This window comes from Salmo salar, chromosome ssa21, assembly GCF_905237065.1.
Source record: "Salmo salar chromosome ssa21, Ssal_v3.1, whole genome shotgun sequence".
In the NCBI taxonomy this organism is placed as follows: Eukaryota; Metazoa; Chordata; class Actinopteri; order Salmoniformes; family Salmonidae; genus Salmo; species Salmo salar.
In genome coordinates, this window is record NC_059462.1 from 56,010,909 (window position 1) to 56,028,439 (window position 17,531).

At 45.9% G+C, this 17,531-nt stretch overlaps 1 protein-coding gene across 1 annotated transcript in view; it reads left to right on the top strand.

Annotated features, from left to right (window-relative positions):
• Positions 1-17,531, top strand: part of si:ch211-67e16.11 (uncharacterized) — a 37,858-nt gene that overhangs the window by 11,487 nt on the left and 8,840 nt on the right. The window contains exons 2-5 of the mRNA XM_045704924.1: positions 1,054-1,287; positions 1,581-1,751; positions 4,017-4,148; positions 4,244-4,410. Of these exons, the coding sequence (XP_045560880.1) occupies positions 1,054-1,287; positions 1,581-1,751; positions 4,017-4,148; positions 4,244-4,410 (704 nt within the window). The remainder of the gene's footprint in view (positions 1-1,053; positions 1,288-1,580; positions 1,752-4,016; positions 4,149-4,243; positions 4,411-17,531) is intronic.

The following is a 17,531-nucleotide window of genomic DNA, read 5'->3' on the forward strand; positions in this document are numbered from 1 at the left end:
TCCCACCGTATTCACCCCAATGCTGTTTCTCTCTGCCCCGTATGTCTCATGAAACATATGTCAAGTCAGCTTTGTCTTGTTAAACACAGACGCAGGCTGTGGACATGGGGAGCCTGTGCTGTGGACATGGGGGGCCTGGGCTGTGGACATGGGAGTGTGTTGTGTTGAGTTGTGTTTTGATATGTGATGTGCTTTGATATGTGTTGTGTTGTGTTTTGATATGTGTTGTGTTGTGTTTTGATATGTGTTGTGTTTTGATATGTGTTGTGTTGTGTTTTGATATGTGATGTGCTTTGATATGTGTTGTGTTGTGTTTTGATATGTGATGTGCTTTGATATGTGTTGTGTTGTGTTTTGATATGTGTTGTGTTTTGATATGTGTTGTGTTTCGATATGTGTTGTGTTTTGATATGTGTTGTGTTGTGATATGTGTTGTGTTTTGATATGTGATGTGCTTTGATATGTGTTGTGTTGTGTTTTGATATGTGATGTGCTTTGATATGTGTTGTGTTGTGTTTTGATATGTGTTGTGTTTTGATATGTGTTGTGTTGTGATATGTGTTGTGTTGTGATATGTGTTGTATTTTGATATGTGTTGTGTTTTGATATGTGTTGTGTTTTGATATGTGTTGTGTTTTGATATGTGTTGTGTTGTGTTTTGATATGTGTTGTGTTGTGTTTTGATATGTGATGTGCTTTGATATGTGTTGTGTTGTGTTTTGATATGTGATGTGCTTTGATATGTGTTGTGTTGTGTTTTGATATGTGTTGTGTTGTGATATGTGTTGTGTTGTGATATGTGTTGTGTTGTGATATGTGTTGTGTTTTGATATGTGTTGTATTTTGATATGTGTTGTGTTTTGATATGTGTTGTGTTTTGATATGTGTTGTGTTTTGATATGTGTTGTGTTTTGATATGTGTTGTGTTGTGTTTTGATATGTGATGTGCTTTGACATGTGTTGTGTTGTGTTTTGATATGTGATGTGCTTTGATATGTGTTGTGTTGTTGTTGTCTCACCTGACATGATCTGTGTTGTTGTTGTTGTCTCCAGGAGAGGAGTGTCTGACCCTGGCCCTAAAGAGTCGCTGTCAGAACCAGCTGAAGCGTCGTCAGAGCGGCAGCGAGCGGCCGGCGGGGAACGGGCGCGCCCGCAGGGCTACTGCGGCGAGGCCCAGGAGCGGCCCAGGGAGGGTGGAGCGCAGCGGCGGTCTCTGTGAGATACATTTCCTTCCCATGGTGATCGAGGTCAGGGATAACAACCGGACGCAGAGGCTACGTTGCGTGGGTGAGTTGATGACCACCTAAAAGGTTTTCAAGTAGACTGGTTCCAGAACTGTTTGTCTCCCCTCTTTCGTTTTGACGAAACAGCACAAGCAGATCTGGGATCAGGCTAGGAGTACATAATATTATCCAACATGGGAGACACAACGCTGTAGTGACGTTAGCTTGATGTGACTGGAGCTCGGCAGAGAAATCTGTCTGATTCGTACGCCTCTATGGCAACCAAGAGGATGAGTACGTCAACTGCAGTCTCTATCTCTACACCATGTGACGTGATGATGTTGTGTGAGTTTACAGACCACCCAGATTTTGCCCAGTGTCCCCAGCCTCTGCCCCTCACCAGCCCCAACATGCCAGTGTCCAGCTGTGAGCTCAACAAGAACACCAGGCGATGCCACCAGCAGCCACTGGCTACACACCTGTCCTGTCGCCTCTACCAGACCTGTGACCATGCTATACTACTCTCAGGTAGGTGACACCTGGCAGCTCAGACCTGTGACCAAACTGTACGAATCTCAGGTAGGTTACACCTGGCAGGTCACAACACCTCCTCTTTACAGACCAACACCTCCTCTTTACAGACCAACACCTCCTCTTTACAGACCAACACCTCCTCTGTACAGACCAACACCTCCTCTTTACAGACCAACACCTCCTCTTTACAGACAACCACCTCCTCTTTACAGACCAACACCACCTCTTTGCAGACCAATACCTCCACCTCTTTACAAACCAACACCTCCACCTCTTTACAGACCAACACCTCCTCTTTACAGACCAACACTTCCTCTTTACAGACCAACACCTCCTCTTTACAGACCACCACCTCCTCTTTACAGACCACCACCTCCTCTTTACAGACCAACACCTCCACCTCCTCTTTACAGACCAACACCACCTCTTTTCAGACCAACACCTCCTCTTTACAGACCACCACCTCCTCTTTACAGACAAACACCTCCTCTTTACAGACCAACACCACCTCTTTACAGACCAACACCTCCTCTTTACAGACCAACACCTCCTCTTTACAGACCAACACCACCTCTTTACAGACCAACACCTCCTCTTTACAGACCAACACCACCTCTTTACAGACCACCACCTCCTCTTTACAGACCACCACCTCCTCTTTACAGACCAACACCTCCTCTTTACAGACCAACACCTCCTCTTTACAGACCACCACCTCCTCTTTACAGACCGACACCTCCTCTTTACAGACCAACACCTCCTCTTTACAGGCCACCACCTCCTCTTTACAGGCCAACACCTCCTCTTTACAGACCATCACCTCCTCTTTACAGACCACCACCTCCTCTTTACAGACAAACACCTCCTCTTTACAGACCAACACCTCCACTTTACAGACCAACACCTCCTCTTTACAGACCACCACCTCCTCTTTACAGACCACCACCTCCTCTTTACAGACCAACACCTCCACCTCCTCTTTACAGACCAACACCACCTCTTTTCAGACCAACACCTCCTCTTTACAGACCACCACCTCCTCTTTACAGACCAACACCTCCTCTTTACAGACCAACACCACCTCTTTACAGACCAACACCTCCTCTTTACAGACCAACACCTCCTCTTTACAGACCAACACCACCTCTTTACAGACCAACACCTCCTCTTTACAGACCAACACCTCCACCTCCTCTTTACAGTCCAACACCTCCTCTTTACAGACCAACACCTCCTCTTTACAGACCAACACCTCCTCTTTACAGACCAACACCTCCTCTTTACAGACCAACACCACCTCTTTGCAGACAACACCACCTCTTTACAGACCACCACCTCCTCTTTACAAACCACCACCTCCTCTTTACAGACCAACACCTCCTCTTTACAGACCAACACCACCTCTTTGCAGACAACACCACCTCTTTACAGGCCAACACTCTCCACTTTACAGACCAACACCTCCACTTTACAGACCAACACCTCCTCTTTACAGACCACCACCTCCTCTTTACAGACCAACACCTCCTCTTTACAGACCAACACCTCCTCTTTACAGACCAACACCTCCTCTTTACAGACCACCACCTCCTCTTTACAGTCCAACACCTCCTCTTTACAGACCAACAACTCCTCTTTACAGACCAACACCTCCTCTTTACAGACCAACACCACCTCTTTGCAGACAACACCACCTCTTTACAGACCAACACCTCCTCTTTACAAACCAACACCTCCTCTTTACAGACCAACACCTCCTCTTTACAGGCCAACACCTCCTCTTTACAGACCACCACCTCCTCTTTACAGACCGACACCTCCTCTTTACAGACCACCACCTCCTCTTTACAGACCAACACCTCCTCTTTACAGACCACCACCTCCTCTTTACAGACCAACACCTCCTCTTTACAGACCAACACCTCCTCTTTACAGACCACCACCTCCTCTTTACAGACCGACACCTCCTCTTTACAGACCAACACCTCCTCTTTACAGGCCACCACCTCCTCTTTACAGGCCACCACCTCCTCTTTACAGACCACCACCTCCTCTTTACAGGCCAACACCTCCTCTTTACAGACCATCACCTCCTCTTTACAGACCACCACCTCCTCTTTACAGGCCAACACCTCCTCTTTACAGACCAACACCTCCTCTTTACAGACCACCACCTCCTCTTTACAGACCACCACCTCCTCTTTACACACCCTTAAATCAATATGTATGTGTGGGTGTGTGATATGTCCGTGTGTGCAGGTGGATGGCAGCAACAGATCACGTACCAGCGTCACGTTCAGAACCTGCAGCTCTTCTACAGAATGCTGAGGAACAACGGTTTCCACAGAGATCACATCAAGACCTTCTTCGCTGGGAACGGACAGCTCTCAGGTGGGATAGGACAGACAGGACAGACAGGACACAGGACACACACTGCCTGATAAACGCCCCTCTCTAACCTCCTCTCCATCCCTGTCTCTCTACAGAGGAGGCAGAATGGGTATACCCGGCTACAGAGAAACGAGTGATAAGGAACCACATATCCTATATCTGTGGTAAGCAGCACTGTGCAGACTCCCTGGTGCTCTACCTCAACAGCCCCACCAGGAACGACGGGACCATGCTGCTCTGGGACGGCAACTACAACGGCATAGTGAGTATAGATAGATTACTATAGACGGATAAATAGTTAGACGGATAAATTGTTAAATGATACCTCTTCCATGCCAGTAAGCTAGAAACCCAAGAATGAATTTGAAACTAATTATTCACCATGGAAACCGTACACAGAATTCCAACGAGTCCTTTACTTCCCTATGCATCAACACAACGAGGGACTGGATTACTATAGTTAGAAGATACCTAATTCTAGATTACTGTAACACAATAACAGCAACTATGCCTCCTGTAGTCTCTAACTGACTCCATCCTGTAGTCTCTAACTGACTCCCATCCTGTAGTCTCTAACTGACTCCCATCCTGTAGTCTCTAACTGACTCCATCCTGTAGTCTCTAACTGACTCCCATCCTGTAGTCTCTAACTGACTCCATCCTGTAGTCTCTAACTGACTCCATCCTGTAGTCTCTAACTGACTCCATCCTGTAGTCACTAACTGACTCCATCCTGTAGTCTCTAACTGACTCCATCCTGTAGTCACTAACTGACTCCCATCCTGTAGTCTCTAACTGACTCCCATCCTGTAGTCTCTAACTGACTCCATCCTGTAGTCTCTAACTGACTCCATCCTGTAGTCTCTAACTGACTCCATCCTGTAGTCTCTAACTGACTCCATCCTGTAGTCACTAACTGACTCCATCCTGTAGTCACTAACTGACTCCATCCTGTAGTCTCTAACTGACTCCATCCTGTAGTCTCTAACTGACTCCATCCTGTAGTCTCTAACTGACTCCCATCCTGTAGTCACTAACTGACTCCCATCCTGTAGTCACTAACTGACTCCCATCCTGTAGTCTCTAACTGACTCCATCCTGTAGTCTCTAACTGACTCCCATCCTGTAGTCTCTAACTGACTCCATCCTGTAGTCTCTAACTGACTCCATCCTGTAGTCTCTAACTGACTCCATCCTGTAGTCTCTAGCTGACTCCCATCCTGTAGTCTCTAACTGACTCCATCCTGTAGTCTCTAACTGACTCCCATCCTGTAGTCTCTAACTGACTCCATCCTGTAGTCTCTAACTGACTCCATCCTGTAGTCTCTAACTGACTCCATCCTGTAGTCTCTAACTGACTCCCATCCTGTAGTCTCTAACTGACTCCATCCTGTAGTCACTAACTGACTCCATCCTGTAGTCTCTAACTGACTCCATCCTGTAGTCTCTAACTGACTCCATCCTGTAGTCTCTAACTGACTCCCATCCTGTAGTCTCTAACTGACTCCATCCTGTAGTCACTAACTGACTCCATCCTGTAGTCTCTAACTGACTCCATCCTGTAGTCTCTAACTGACTCCATCCTGTAGTCTCTAACTGACTCCATCCTGTAGTCTCTAACTGACTCCCATCCTGTAGTCACTAACTGACTCCATCCTGTAGTCTCTAACTGACTCCATCCTGTAGTCTCTAACTGACTCCATCCTGTAGTCTCTAACTGACTCCATCCTCTAGTCTCTAACTGACTCCATCCTGTAGTCTCTAACTGACTCCATCCTGTAGTCTCTAACTGACTCCATCCTGTAGTCTCTAGCTGACTCCATCCTGTAGTCTCTAACTGACTCCCATCCTGTAGTCTCTAACTGACTCCATCCTGTAGTCTCTAACTGACTCCCATCCTGTAGTCTCTAACTGACTCCATCCTGTAGTCTCTAACTGACTCCATCCTGTAGTCTCTAACTGACTCCATCCTGTAGTCTCTAACTGACTCCATCCTGTAGTCTCTAACTGACTCCATCCTGTAGTCTCTAACTGACTCCATCCTGTAGTCTCTAACTGACTCCATCCTGTAGTCTCTAACTGACTCCCATCCTGTAGTCTCTAACTGACTCCATCCTGTAGTCTCTAACTGACTCCATCCTGTAGTCTCTAACTGACTCCATCCTGTAGTCTCTAACTGACTCCATCCTGTAGTCTCTAACTGACTCCCATCCTGTAGTCTCTAACTGACTCCATCCTGTAGTCTCTAACTGACTCCATCCTGTAGTCTCTAACTGACTCCATCCTGTAGTCTCTAACTGACTCCATCCTGTAGTCTCTAACTGACTCCCATCCTGTAGTCTCTAACTGACTCCATCCTGTAGTCTCTAACTGACTCCATCCTGTAGTCTCTAACTGACTCCCATCCTGTAGTCTCTAACTGACTCCATCCTGTAGTCTCTAACTGACTCCCATCCTGTAGTCTCTAACTGACTCCATCCTGTAGTCTCTAACTGACTCCCATCCTGTAGTCTCTAACTGACTCCATCCTGTAGTCTCTAACTGACTCCATCCTGTAGTCTCTAACTGACTCCATCCTGTAGTCTCTGACTCCATCCTGTAGTCTCTAACTGACTCCATCCTGTAGTCTCTAACTGACTCCATCCTGTAGTCTCTAACTGACTCCATCCTGTAGTCACTAACTGACTCCATCCTGTAGTCTCTAACTGACTCCATCCTGTAGTCTCTAACTGACTCCATCCTGTAGTCTCTAGCTGACTCCATCCTGTAGTCTCTAACTGACTCCATCCTGTAGTCTCTAACTGACTCCCATCCTGTAGTCTCTAACTGACTCCATCCTGTAGTCTCTAACTGACTCCATCCTGTAGTCTCTAACTGACTCCCATCCTGTAGTCTCTAACTGACTCCATCCTGTAGTCACTAACTGACTGCCTGTCAAAGACATTCATAAATTATTATAAAACTGATTGTTTGAATCCTGGATTCTTATTGTTTGATATGCGGGAGTTGTGGGACAACTACTCCTGCGAAATGCCTTGACGTGTTAATTTAAACTTATTATTCTTCTCTCGCCAACACTTTATTTTTCCATGCTACTATTTGGTTTGCAACAGTTGGGGGTTGTATAAAGCTACCTGTCTACCTCTATGACCTGTACAACAATGTATCATTTTCAAAATGCAATGCCAGTAAGCTAGAAACCCAAGAATGAATTTGAAACTAATTATTCACCATAGAAACCGTAAACACTCAGAATTCCATTCATTAATTGACCAGCACAGTGTGTTCAACATGAATTTAACATGGATTTTAATTAAAGAGTGGTGGGAACAGGAGATGGGAGGGGACGACAATCCCATAATAACCAGCCGACACGAACGAGTGTAGGACAATACCCTGGAAAAGAGCCTTATTGAAGCCAACACAGTGAAGCAGACGAACTGGGCACTGAAATGTTACAGCGACTGGCTCAAAGACATTTTTATTTATTTTACCTTTATTCATCTAGGTAAATCAGTTAAGAACAAATTCTTATTTACAATGACGGCCTACCCTCGGCCAAACCCGGACGATGCTGGGCCAATTATGCACCGCCCTATGGGACTCCCAATCACAGCCAGATATGACGCAGTCTGGATTCAAACCAGGGACTGTAGTGACGCCTTTAGCACTGAGATGTAGTGCCTTAGACCGCTGCGCCACTCGGGAATAAGAAAAGGGCATAGGTTTCTCTCTTGAGTCTGAGACAACGACAAAGGAACGGTTAAACACTATCCTGCGGGAGTTTTATGGGAGTGTGAGGAATACTAAGGGTAAAGTGCCGGGTTGAAACCGTTACATCAACGACCCTCACGGGTCTCCGTGCCGGGTTGAACCAAAACATCAACGACCCTCACGGGTCTCCGTGCCGGGTTGAAACCGTAACATCAACGACCCTCACGGGTCTCCGTGCCGGGTTGAAACCGTAACATCAACGACCCTCCTCAGAGTCTTTCATAAAACACACAAGGCTCAGATTGACCGCCCTACTGAAGCGTCGTACCAGTCGGCGCCACGTGAAAAGCAAGCTATTCACTGGGACAAGTGGGGACACTTCAGGCTGAGGAGAAAGGTTCACTCATCCCCATGTGCTATACTCGCTCATGGGGATGCATGCCTGGAGGCAAGGGAAATAAGGGAAATAATGTCTATGAGTGGCCAACGGTGTGTGAGAGGTCACTCAAGAGTTATAAGCAGCCTAACATGGAGAGCAGAAATTGCTGGAGTGCCACGGACAGTTCTTCCACTCCTGTCACCAACCAGGACCAGAACCAGGACAGTTCTTCCACTCCTGTCATCAACCAGGACCAGGACCACGGACAGTTCTTCCACTCCTGTCACCAACCAGGACCAGAACCAGGACAGTTCTTCCACTCCTGTCACCAACCAGGACCAGGACAGTTCTTCCACTCCTGTCACCAACCAGGACCAGAACCAGGACAGTTCTTCCACTCCTGTCATCAACCAGGACCAGGACCACGGACAGTTCTTCCACTCCTGTCACCAACCAGGACCAGAACCAGGACAGTTCTTCCACTCCTGTCATCAACCAGGACCAGGACCAGGACAATTCATCCACTCCTGTCATCAACCAGGACCAGGACCAGGACAGTTCTTCCACTCCTGTCACCAACCAGGACCAGGACAGTTCTTCCACTCCTGTCATCAACCAGGACCAGGACCAGGACAATTCATCCACTCCTGTCATCAACCAGGACCAGGACCAGGACAGTTCTTCCACTCCTGTCACCAACCAGGACCAGGACAGTTCTTCCACTCCTGTCACCAACCAGGACCAGGACAGTTCTTCCACTCCTGTCACCAACCAGGACCAGGACAGTTCTTCCACTCCTGTCATCAACCAGGACCAGGAACACGGACAGTTCTTCCACTCCTGTCATCAACCAGGACCAGGACAGTTCTTCCACTCCTGTCATCAACCAGGACCAGGACCACAGACAGTTCTTCCACTCCTGTCACCAACCAGGACCAGAACCAGGACAGTTCTTCCACTCCTGTCACCAACCAGGACCAGGAACACGGACAGTTCTTCCACTCCTGTCATCAACCAGGACCAGGACCACGGACAGTTCTTCCACTCCTGTCATCAACCAGGACCAGGAACACGGACAGTTCTTCCACTCCTGTCACCAACCAGGACCAGGACAGTTCTTCCACTCCTGTCACCAACCAGGACCAGGACAGTTCTTCCACTCCTGTCACCAACCAGGACCAGGAACACGGACAGTTCTTCCACTCCTGTCACCAACCAGGACCAGGACAGTTTCCCGTAAAACCAGGACAGTTCTTCCACTCCTGTCACCAACCAGGACCAGGAACACGGACAGTTCTTCCACTCCTGTCACCAACCAGAACCAGGACCAGGACAGTTCTTCCACTCCTGTCATCAACCAGGACCAGGACAGTTCTTCCACTCCTGTCATCAACCAGGACCAGGACCACGGACAGTTCTTCCACTCCTGTCATCAACCAGGACCAGGACCACGGACAGTTCTTCCACTCCTGTCACCAACCAGGACCAGGACCAGGACAGTTCTTCCACTCCTGTCATTAACCCGGACCAGGACCAGGACAGTTCTTCCACTCCTGTCATCAACCAGGACCAGGAACACGGACAGTTCTTCCACTCCTGTCACCAACCAGGACCAGAACCAGGACAGTTCTTCCACTCCTGTCACCAACCAGAACCAGGACAGTTCTTCCACTCCTGTCACCAACCAGGACCAGAACCAGGACAGTTCTTCCACTCCTGTCATCAACCAGGACCAGGACCAGGACAGTTCTTCCACTCCTGTCATCAACCAGGACCAGGACAGTTCTTCCACTCCTGTCATCAACCAGGACCAGGACCACGGACAGTTCTTCCACTCCTGTCATCAACCAGGACCAGGACCACGGACAGTTCTTCCACTCCTGTCATCAACCAGGACCAGGACCACGGACAGTTCTTCCACTCCTGTCACCAACCAGGACCAGGACCAGGACAGTTCTTCCACTCCTGTCATCAACCAGGACCAGGACCACGGACAGTTCTTCCACTCCTGTCATCAACCAGGACCAGGACAGTTCTTCCACTCCTGTCATCAACCAGGACCAGGACCACGGAAGGTTCTTCCACTCCTGTCATCAACCAGGACCAGGACAGTTCTTCCACTCCTGTCATCAACCAGGACCAGGACCACGGACAGTTCTTCCACTCCTGTCATCAACCAGGACCAGGACCACGGACAGTTCTTCCACTCCTGTCACCAACCAGGACCAGGACCAGGACAGTTCTTCCACTCCTGTCATCAACCAGGACCAGGACCACGGACAGTTCTTCCACTCCTGTCATCAACCAGGACCAGGAACACGGACAGTTCTTCCACTCCTGTCACCAACCAGGACCAGAACCAGGACAGTTCTTCCACTCCTGTCATCAACCAGGACCAGGAACACGGACAGTTCTTCCACTCCTGTCACCAACCAGGACCAGGACAGTTCTTCCACTCCTGTCATCAACCAGGACCAGGAACACGGACAGTTCTTCCACTCCTGTCATCAACCAGGACCACGGACAGTTCTTCCACTCCTGTCATCAACCAGGACCAGGAACACGGACAGTTCTTCCACTCCTGTCACCAACCAGGACCAGGACAGTTCTTCCACTCCTGTCATCAACCAGGACCAGGAACACGGACAGTTCTTCCACTCCTGTCATCAACCAGGACCACGGACAGTTCTTCCACTCCTGTCACCAACCAGGACCAGGACCAGGACAGTTCTTCCACTCCTGTCATCAACCAGGACCAGGAACACGGACAGTTCTTCCACTCCTGTCATCAACCAGGACCAGGACCAGGACAGTTCTTCCACTCCTGTCATTAACCCGGACCAGGACCAGGACAGTTCTTCCACTCCTGTCATCAACCAGGACCAGGAACACGGACAGTTCTTCCACTCCTGTCACCAACCAGGACCAGGACCAGGACAGTTCTTCCACTCCTGTCATTAACCCGGACCAGGACCAGGACAGTTCTTCCACTCCTGTCACCAACCAGGACCAGGACAGTTCTTCCACTCCTGTCATCAACCAGGACCAGGACAGTTCTTCCACTCCTGTCACCAACCAGAACCAGGACAGTTCTTCCACTCCTGTCACCGACCAGGACCAGAACCAGGACAGTTCTTCCACTCCTGTCACCGACCAGGACCAGAACCAGGACAGTTCTTCCACTCCTGTCACCGACCAGGACCAGAACCAGGACAGTTCTTCCACTCCTGTCATCAACCAGGACCACGGACAGTTCTTCCACTCCTGTCATCAACCAGGTCCAGGACCACGGACAGTTCTTCCACTCCTGTCATCAACCAGGACCAGAACCAGGACAGTTCTTCCACTCCTGTCACCAACCAGGACCAGGAACACGGACAGTTCTTCCACTCCTGTCATTAACCAGGACCACGGACAGTTCTTCCACTCCTGTCATCAACCAGGACCATCACTGTTAACATCACCAACTAGCTTGGTTAACTCGGACCCGCCCACCATACCAGTTGTTGCCTATGTAGCTAGAACAATTATTACGTCGTTATTTATCGTCACTCATAATCTTGGGATCTCTGCTAGCTAGCTACATGCCAATGATTTGTTCATCATAGCAACGTCGAACGAATAGAATGTGTCACGTAGAGTAGGCTAAACTGGAAAACCTAACCTCTATAAAAAATAAAAAGATGGCGGAGCCGCAAAAGTTCTTCTGTGCAACGGTGTTTATTTACATAGTGATTCCGGAACAAAACAACAGTACTGCCATCAAACGTATACCTTATGGGACAGCTTAAAAACAAAGCTGCCCCACCCTCAGCTCAATCCAAAATGCCTCTCCATGAACTGAAAGAGAGGCTCCTTTTGTAGGGGTAGCCCCTCCCCTCAGAACAATTAACACTAATTAATTAAGCAATTACCTATTCAACATACAGTTTCCATTTATCTAAACATACCAAAATATATACATTGCAACACGTTTATGAAACAACATCACAATATAACATTTACAAAATTACATCACTACTGACAGTGTCTTCCAATATGCCCGTTTACATTAATGAGCCATTCCGGACAGGCACTACAAAGTAAGCCCAATTCCCTTAGCTCGGGTCCTTATCCAGCATACCTGGAAGCTACAGAGATGGAGAGAGAGAGGAACAGAACAAACAACCGCGCTCATCCATAACATCGATAAGTATACTAAATATTGCTTATATTAAATATGAACACCTGTCTTTATTTCTTTATACCCTAACTGGTTACTGAAGTAAGTGTGAAATGTATGTACTAAGATAGAGACGTTAACTTGTGTGTCGACCCACATTGTTAACTTATCTGATAACGGAGCAGGGAGGAGAGATGAATGTGTGCGTGCGTTAAAGTACCAAATGCTGCCCGCGGCCAGTGACGGACTTCTACGTCACAGAATGATTACAATTAACGACTGGGTCACAACATGAGAAAATAACTAATGACTAGCCCGCTTCGGTAGCAACTTCAGAACGCAAAAACAAATTTTCTCGTTAAATTGATGTTTATTTTTTTATTTTTATGAAAACATATTTAATTCATATGGCAACAGTTTCATAAAATAATTAATACTTGAGAACTCGGGAATGAAGTTTGTTCCCTTGGCCTTGTCTTTACCTCGGGCCTTAGAACAACCCTTGGAGGGAGTTGTCATACGATCGTTCCCGGGTTCTCAATAGTGGTAGTGCTATGCTAGTACTCTCTATGCTGTCTGAGTGGATATAGTCACTGAGTCGGAGTGGAGAACAACAGCCAGATATATAGAGCTACCTTAATAAAGACATTGAGAACATTAGCCAGAGATATAGAGCTACCTTAATAAAGACATGGAGACCATTAGCCAGAGATATAGAGCTACCTTAATAAAGACATTGAGAACGTTAGCCAGAGATATAGAGCTACCTTAATAAAGACATTGAGAACATTAGCCAGAGATATAGAGCTACCTTAATAAAGACATGGAGAACATTAGCCAGAGATATAGAGCTACCTTAATAAAGACATTGAGAACGTTAGCCAGAGATATAGAGCTACCTTAATAAAGACATGGAGAACATTAGCCAGAGATATAGAGCTACCCTAATAAAGACATTGAGAACGTTAGCCAGAGATATAGAGCTACCTTAATAAAGACATGGAGAACATTAGCCAGAGATATAGAGCTACCTTAATAAAGACATGGTGAACATTAGCCAAAGATATAGAGCTACCTTAATAAAGACATTGAGAACATTAGCCAGAGATATAGAGCTACCTTAATAAAGACATTGAGAACGTTAGCCAGAGATATAGAGCTACCTTAATAAAGACATTGAGAACGTTAGCCAGAGATATAGAGCTACCTTAATAAAGACATGGAGAACGTTAGCCAGAGATATAGAGCTACCTTAATAAAGACATTGAGAACATTAGCCAGAGATATAGAGCTACCTTAATAAAGACATGGAGAACATTAGCCAGAGATATAGAGCTACCCTAATAAAGACATTGAGAACGTTAGCCAGAGATATAGAGCTACCTTAATAAAGACATGGAGAACATTAGCCAGAGATATAGAGCTACCTTAATAAAGACATTGAGAACATTAGCCAGAGATATAGAGCTACCTTAATAAAGACATGGAGAACATTAGCCAGAGATATAGAGCTACCTTAATAAAGACATGGAGAACATTAGCCAGAGATATAGAGCTACCTTAATAAAGACATTGAGAACGTTAGCCAGAGATATAGAGCTACCTTAATAAAGACATGGAGAACATTAGCCAGAGATATAGAGCTACCTTAATAAAGACATGGAGAACATTAGCCAGAGATATAGAGCTACCTTAATAAAGACATTGAGAACGTTAGCCAGAGATATAGAGCTACCTTAATAAAGACATGGAGAACGTTAGCCAAAGATATAGAGCTACCTTAATAAAGACATGGAGAACATTAGCCAGAGATATAGAGCTACCTTAATAAAGACATTGAGAACATTAGCCAGAGATATAGAGCTACCTTAATAAAGACATTGAGAACGTTAGCCAGAGATATAGAGCTACCTTAATAAAGACATGGAGAACATTAGCCAGAGATATAGAGCTACCTTAATAAAGACATTGAGAACATTAGCCAGAGATATAGAGCTACCTTAATAAAGACATTGAGAAAGTTAGCCAGAGATATAGAGCTACCTTAATAAAGACATGGAGGACATTAAGCCAGAGATATAAAGCTACCGTAAGCCTGCCATTTCACTACAAACAACCCCACCACACATCCCAACTATGTATTTGTGTAAATAACCTCTCTGGGACATGTGGGACGCTAGCGCTTGACACACTATTCAACAGCCAGTGAAATAGCAGGGCGGCAAATTCAAAACAACAATAATCTCATAATTCAAATTTCTCAAACATAGAACTATTATATCCCATTTTAAAGATACACTTCTCGTTAATCCAACCACATTGTCCGATTTCAAAAAGGCTTTACCGCGAAAGCATAACATTAGATTATGTTAGGACAGCGCCGAGACAAGAAAAACCACACAGCCATTTTCCAAGCAAGGAGAGGCGTCACAAAAAACACAAATACAGCTAAAATGAATCACTAACCTTTGATGATCTTCATCAGATGACACTCCCAGGACTCAATGTTACACAATACATGTATGTTTTGTTCGATAAAGTTCATATTTATATCCAAAAACCCCATTTTACATTGGCGCGTGATGTTCAGAAATGTTTTGCCTCGCAAAACTTCCAGTGAATGAGCACATTTACAAAAATACTCATCATAAATGTTGATAAAATTTACAACAGTTATAAAAAAAATTATAGATACACTTCTCCTTAATGCAACCGATGTGTCAGATTTCAAAATAGCTTTACGGCGAAAGCACATTGTTCAATATTCTGAGTACAGAGCTCAGCCATCAAAGCAAGCTATACAGTTACCTTCCAAGTTCTGGGGTCAACTAAACTCAGAATTAGTATTATAATCACTTACCTTTGCTGATCTTCGTCGGAATGCACTCCCAGGACTCCCACAAGAAATGTTTGTTGTTTGTTCGATAAACTCCATATTTATGTCCAAATACCTCAGTTTTGTTCGCGCGTTCAGATCACTATTCCAAAGGCATAATGCGCGAGCGCAAAACCCGAGACGAAAAGTCAAAAAGTTCCATTACCGTTCGTAGAAACATGTCAAACGATGTTTACAATCAATCCTTAGGGTCTTTTTAACATAAATCTTCGATAATATTCCAACCGGACAATAGCGTATTCATTACAAAGGAAAAAGAAGGAACGGCGCACCTGCGTGATCGCGCAGTAAACAACTCATTGGTCTCAGGAAGTCCACAGCTCTTATTCTCTCCCCAGTAACAGTAGAAGCATGAAACAAGGTTCTAAAGACTGTTGACATCTAGTGGAAGCCTTAGGAAGTGCAAAATGATCCCACAGACACTGTAGTTTGGATAGGCAATCACTTGAAAAACTACAACCACTTCTTGGTTGGATTTCTTCTCAGGTTTTTGCCTTCCATATGAGTTCTGTTATACTCACAGACATCATTCAAACAGTTTTAGAAACTTCAGAGTGTCTTCTATCCAAATCTACTAATAATATGCATATCCTAGCTTCTGGGCCCGAGTAGCAGGCAGTTTAATTTGGGCACGTTATCATCTGAATTTCCGAATACTGCCCCCTGTCACCAAGAAGATAACAGCGGATGCACAATATCTAAGTCTCGAGCTATTGCTGAGGTAGAGTATCTCATGATAAACTGCAGACCACACTACCTACCGAGAGAGTTCTCATCTGTATTGTTCGTAGCTGTTTACATATCACCACAGTCAGAGGTTGGCAATAAGACAGCATTGAATGAGCTGTATTCCGCCGTAAGCAAACAAGAAAATGTTCACCCAGAGGCAGCGCTCCTAGTAGCTGGGGACTATAAAGCAGGGAAACTTAAATCCGTTTCACCAAATTTCTATCAACATGTTAAATGTGCAACCAGAGGGGGAAAGAACTCCTTTACTCCACACACAGAGATGCATACAAAGCTCTCCCTCGCCCTCCATTTGGCAAATCTGACCATAATTCTATCCTCCTGATTCCTGCTTACAAGCATAAATTAAAGCAGGAAGCATCAGTGACTAGATAGAGCTGATAGAGACTATACATGAAGGGAAAAAAGTATTTGATCCCCTGCTGATTTTGTACGTTTGCCCACTGACAAAGAAATGATCAGTCTATCATTTGAATGGTAGGTTTATTTGAACAGTGAGAGACAGAATAACAACAAAAAATCCAGAAAAACGCATGTCAAAATTGTTATAAATTGATTTGCATATTAATGAGGGAAATAAGTATTTGACCCCCTCTCAATCAGAAAGATTTCTGGCTCCCAGGTGTCTTTTATACAGGTAACGAGCTGAGATTAGGAGCACACTCTTAAAGGGAGTGCTCCTAATCTAAGTTTGTTACCTGTATAAAAGACACCTGTCCACAGAAGCAATCAATCAATCAGATTCCAAACTCTCCACCATGGCCAAGACCAAAGAGCTCTCCAAGGATGTCAGGGACAAGATTGTAGACCTACACAAGGCTGGAATGGGCTACAAGACCATCGGCAAGCAGCTTGGTGAGAAGGTGACAACAGTTGGTGCGATTATTCGCAAATGGAAGAAACACAAAAGAACTGTCAATCTCTCTCGGCCTGGGGCTCCATGCAAGATCTCACCTCGGTCAGATGAGACCAAAATGGAGCTCTTTGGTATCAACTGAACTCGCAGTGTTTGGAGGAGGAGGAATGCTGCCTATGACCCCAAGAACACCATCCCCACCGTCAAACATGGAGGTGGAAACATTATGCTTTGGGTGTGTTTTTCTGCTAAGGGGACAGGACAACTTCATCGCATCAAAGGGACGATGGACAGGGCCATGTACCGTCAAATCTTGGGTGAGAACCTCCTTCCCTCAGCCAGGGCATTGAAAATGGGTTGTGGATGGGTGTTCCAGCATGACAATGACCAGAAACACACAGCCAAGGCAACAAAGGAGTGGCTCATGAAGAAGCACATTAAGGTCCTGGAGTGGCCTAGCCAGTCTCCAGACCTTAATCCCATAGAAAATCTGTGGAGGGAGCTGAAGGTTCTAGTTGCCAAACGTCAGCCTCGAAACCTTAATGACTTGGAGAAGATCTGCAAAGAGGAGTGGGACAAAATCCCTCCTGAGATGTGTGCAAACCTGGTGGCCAACTACAAGAAAGGTC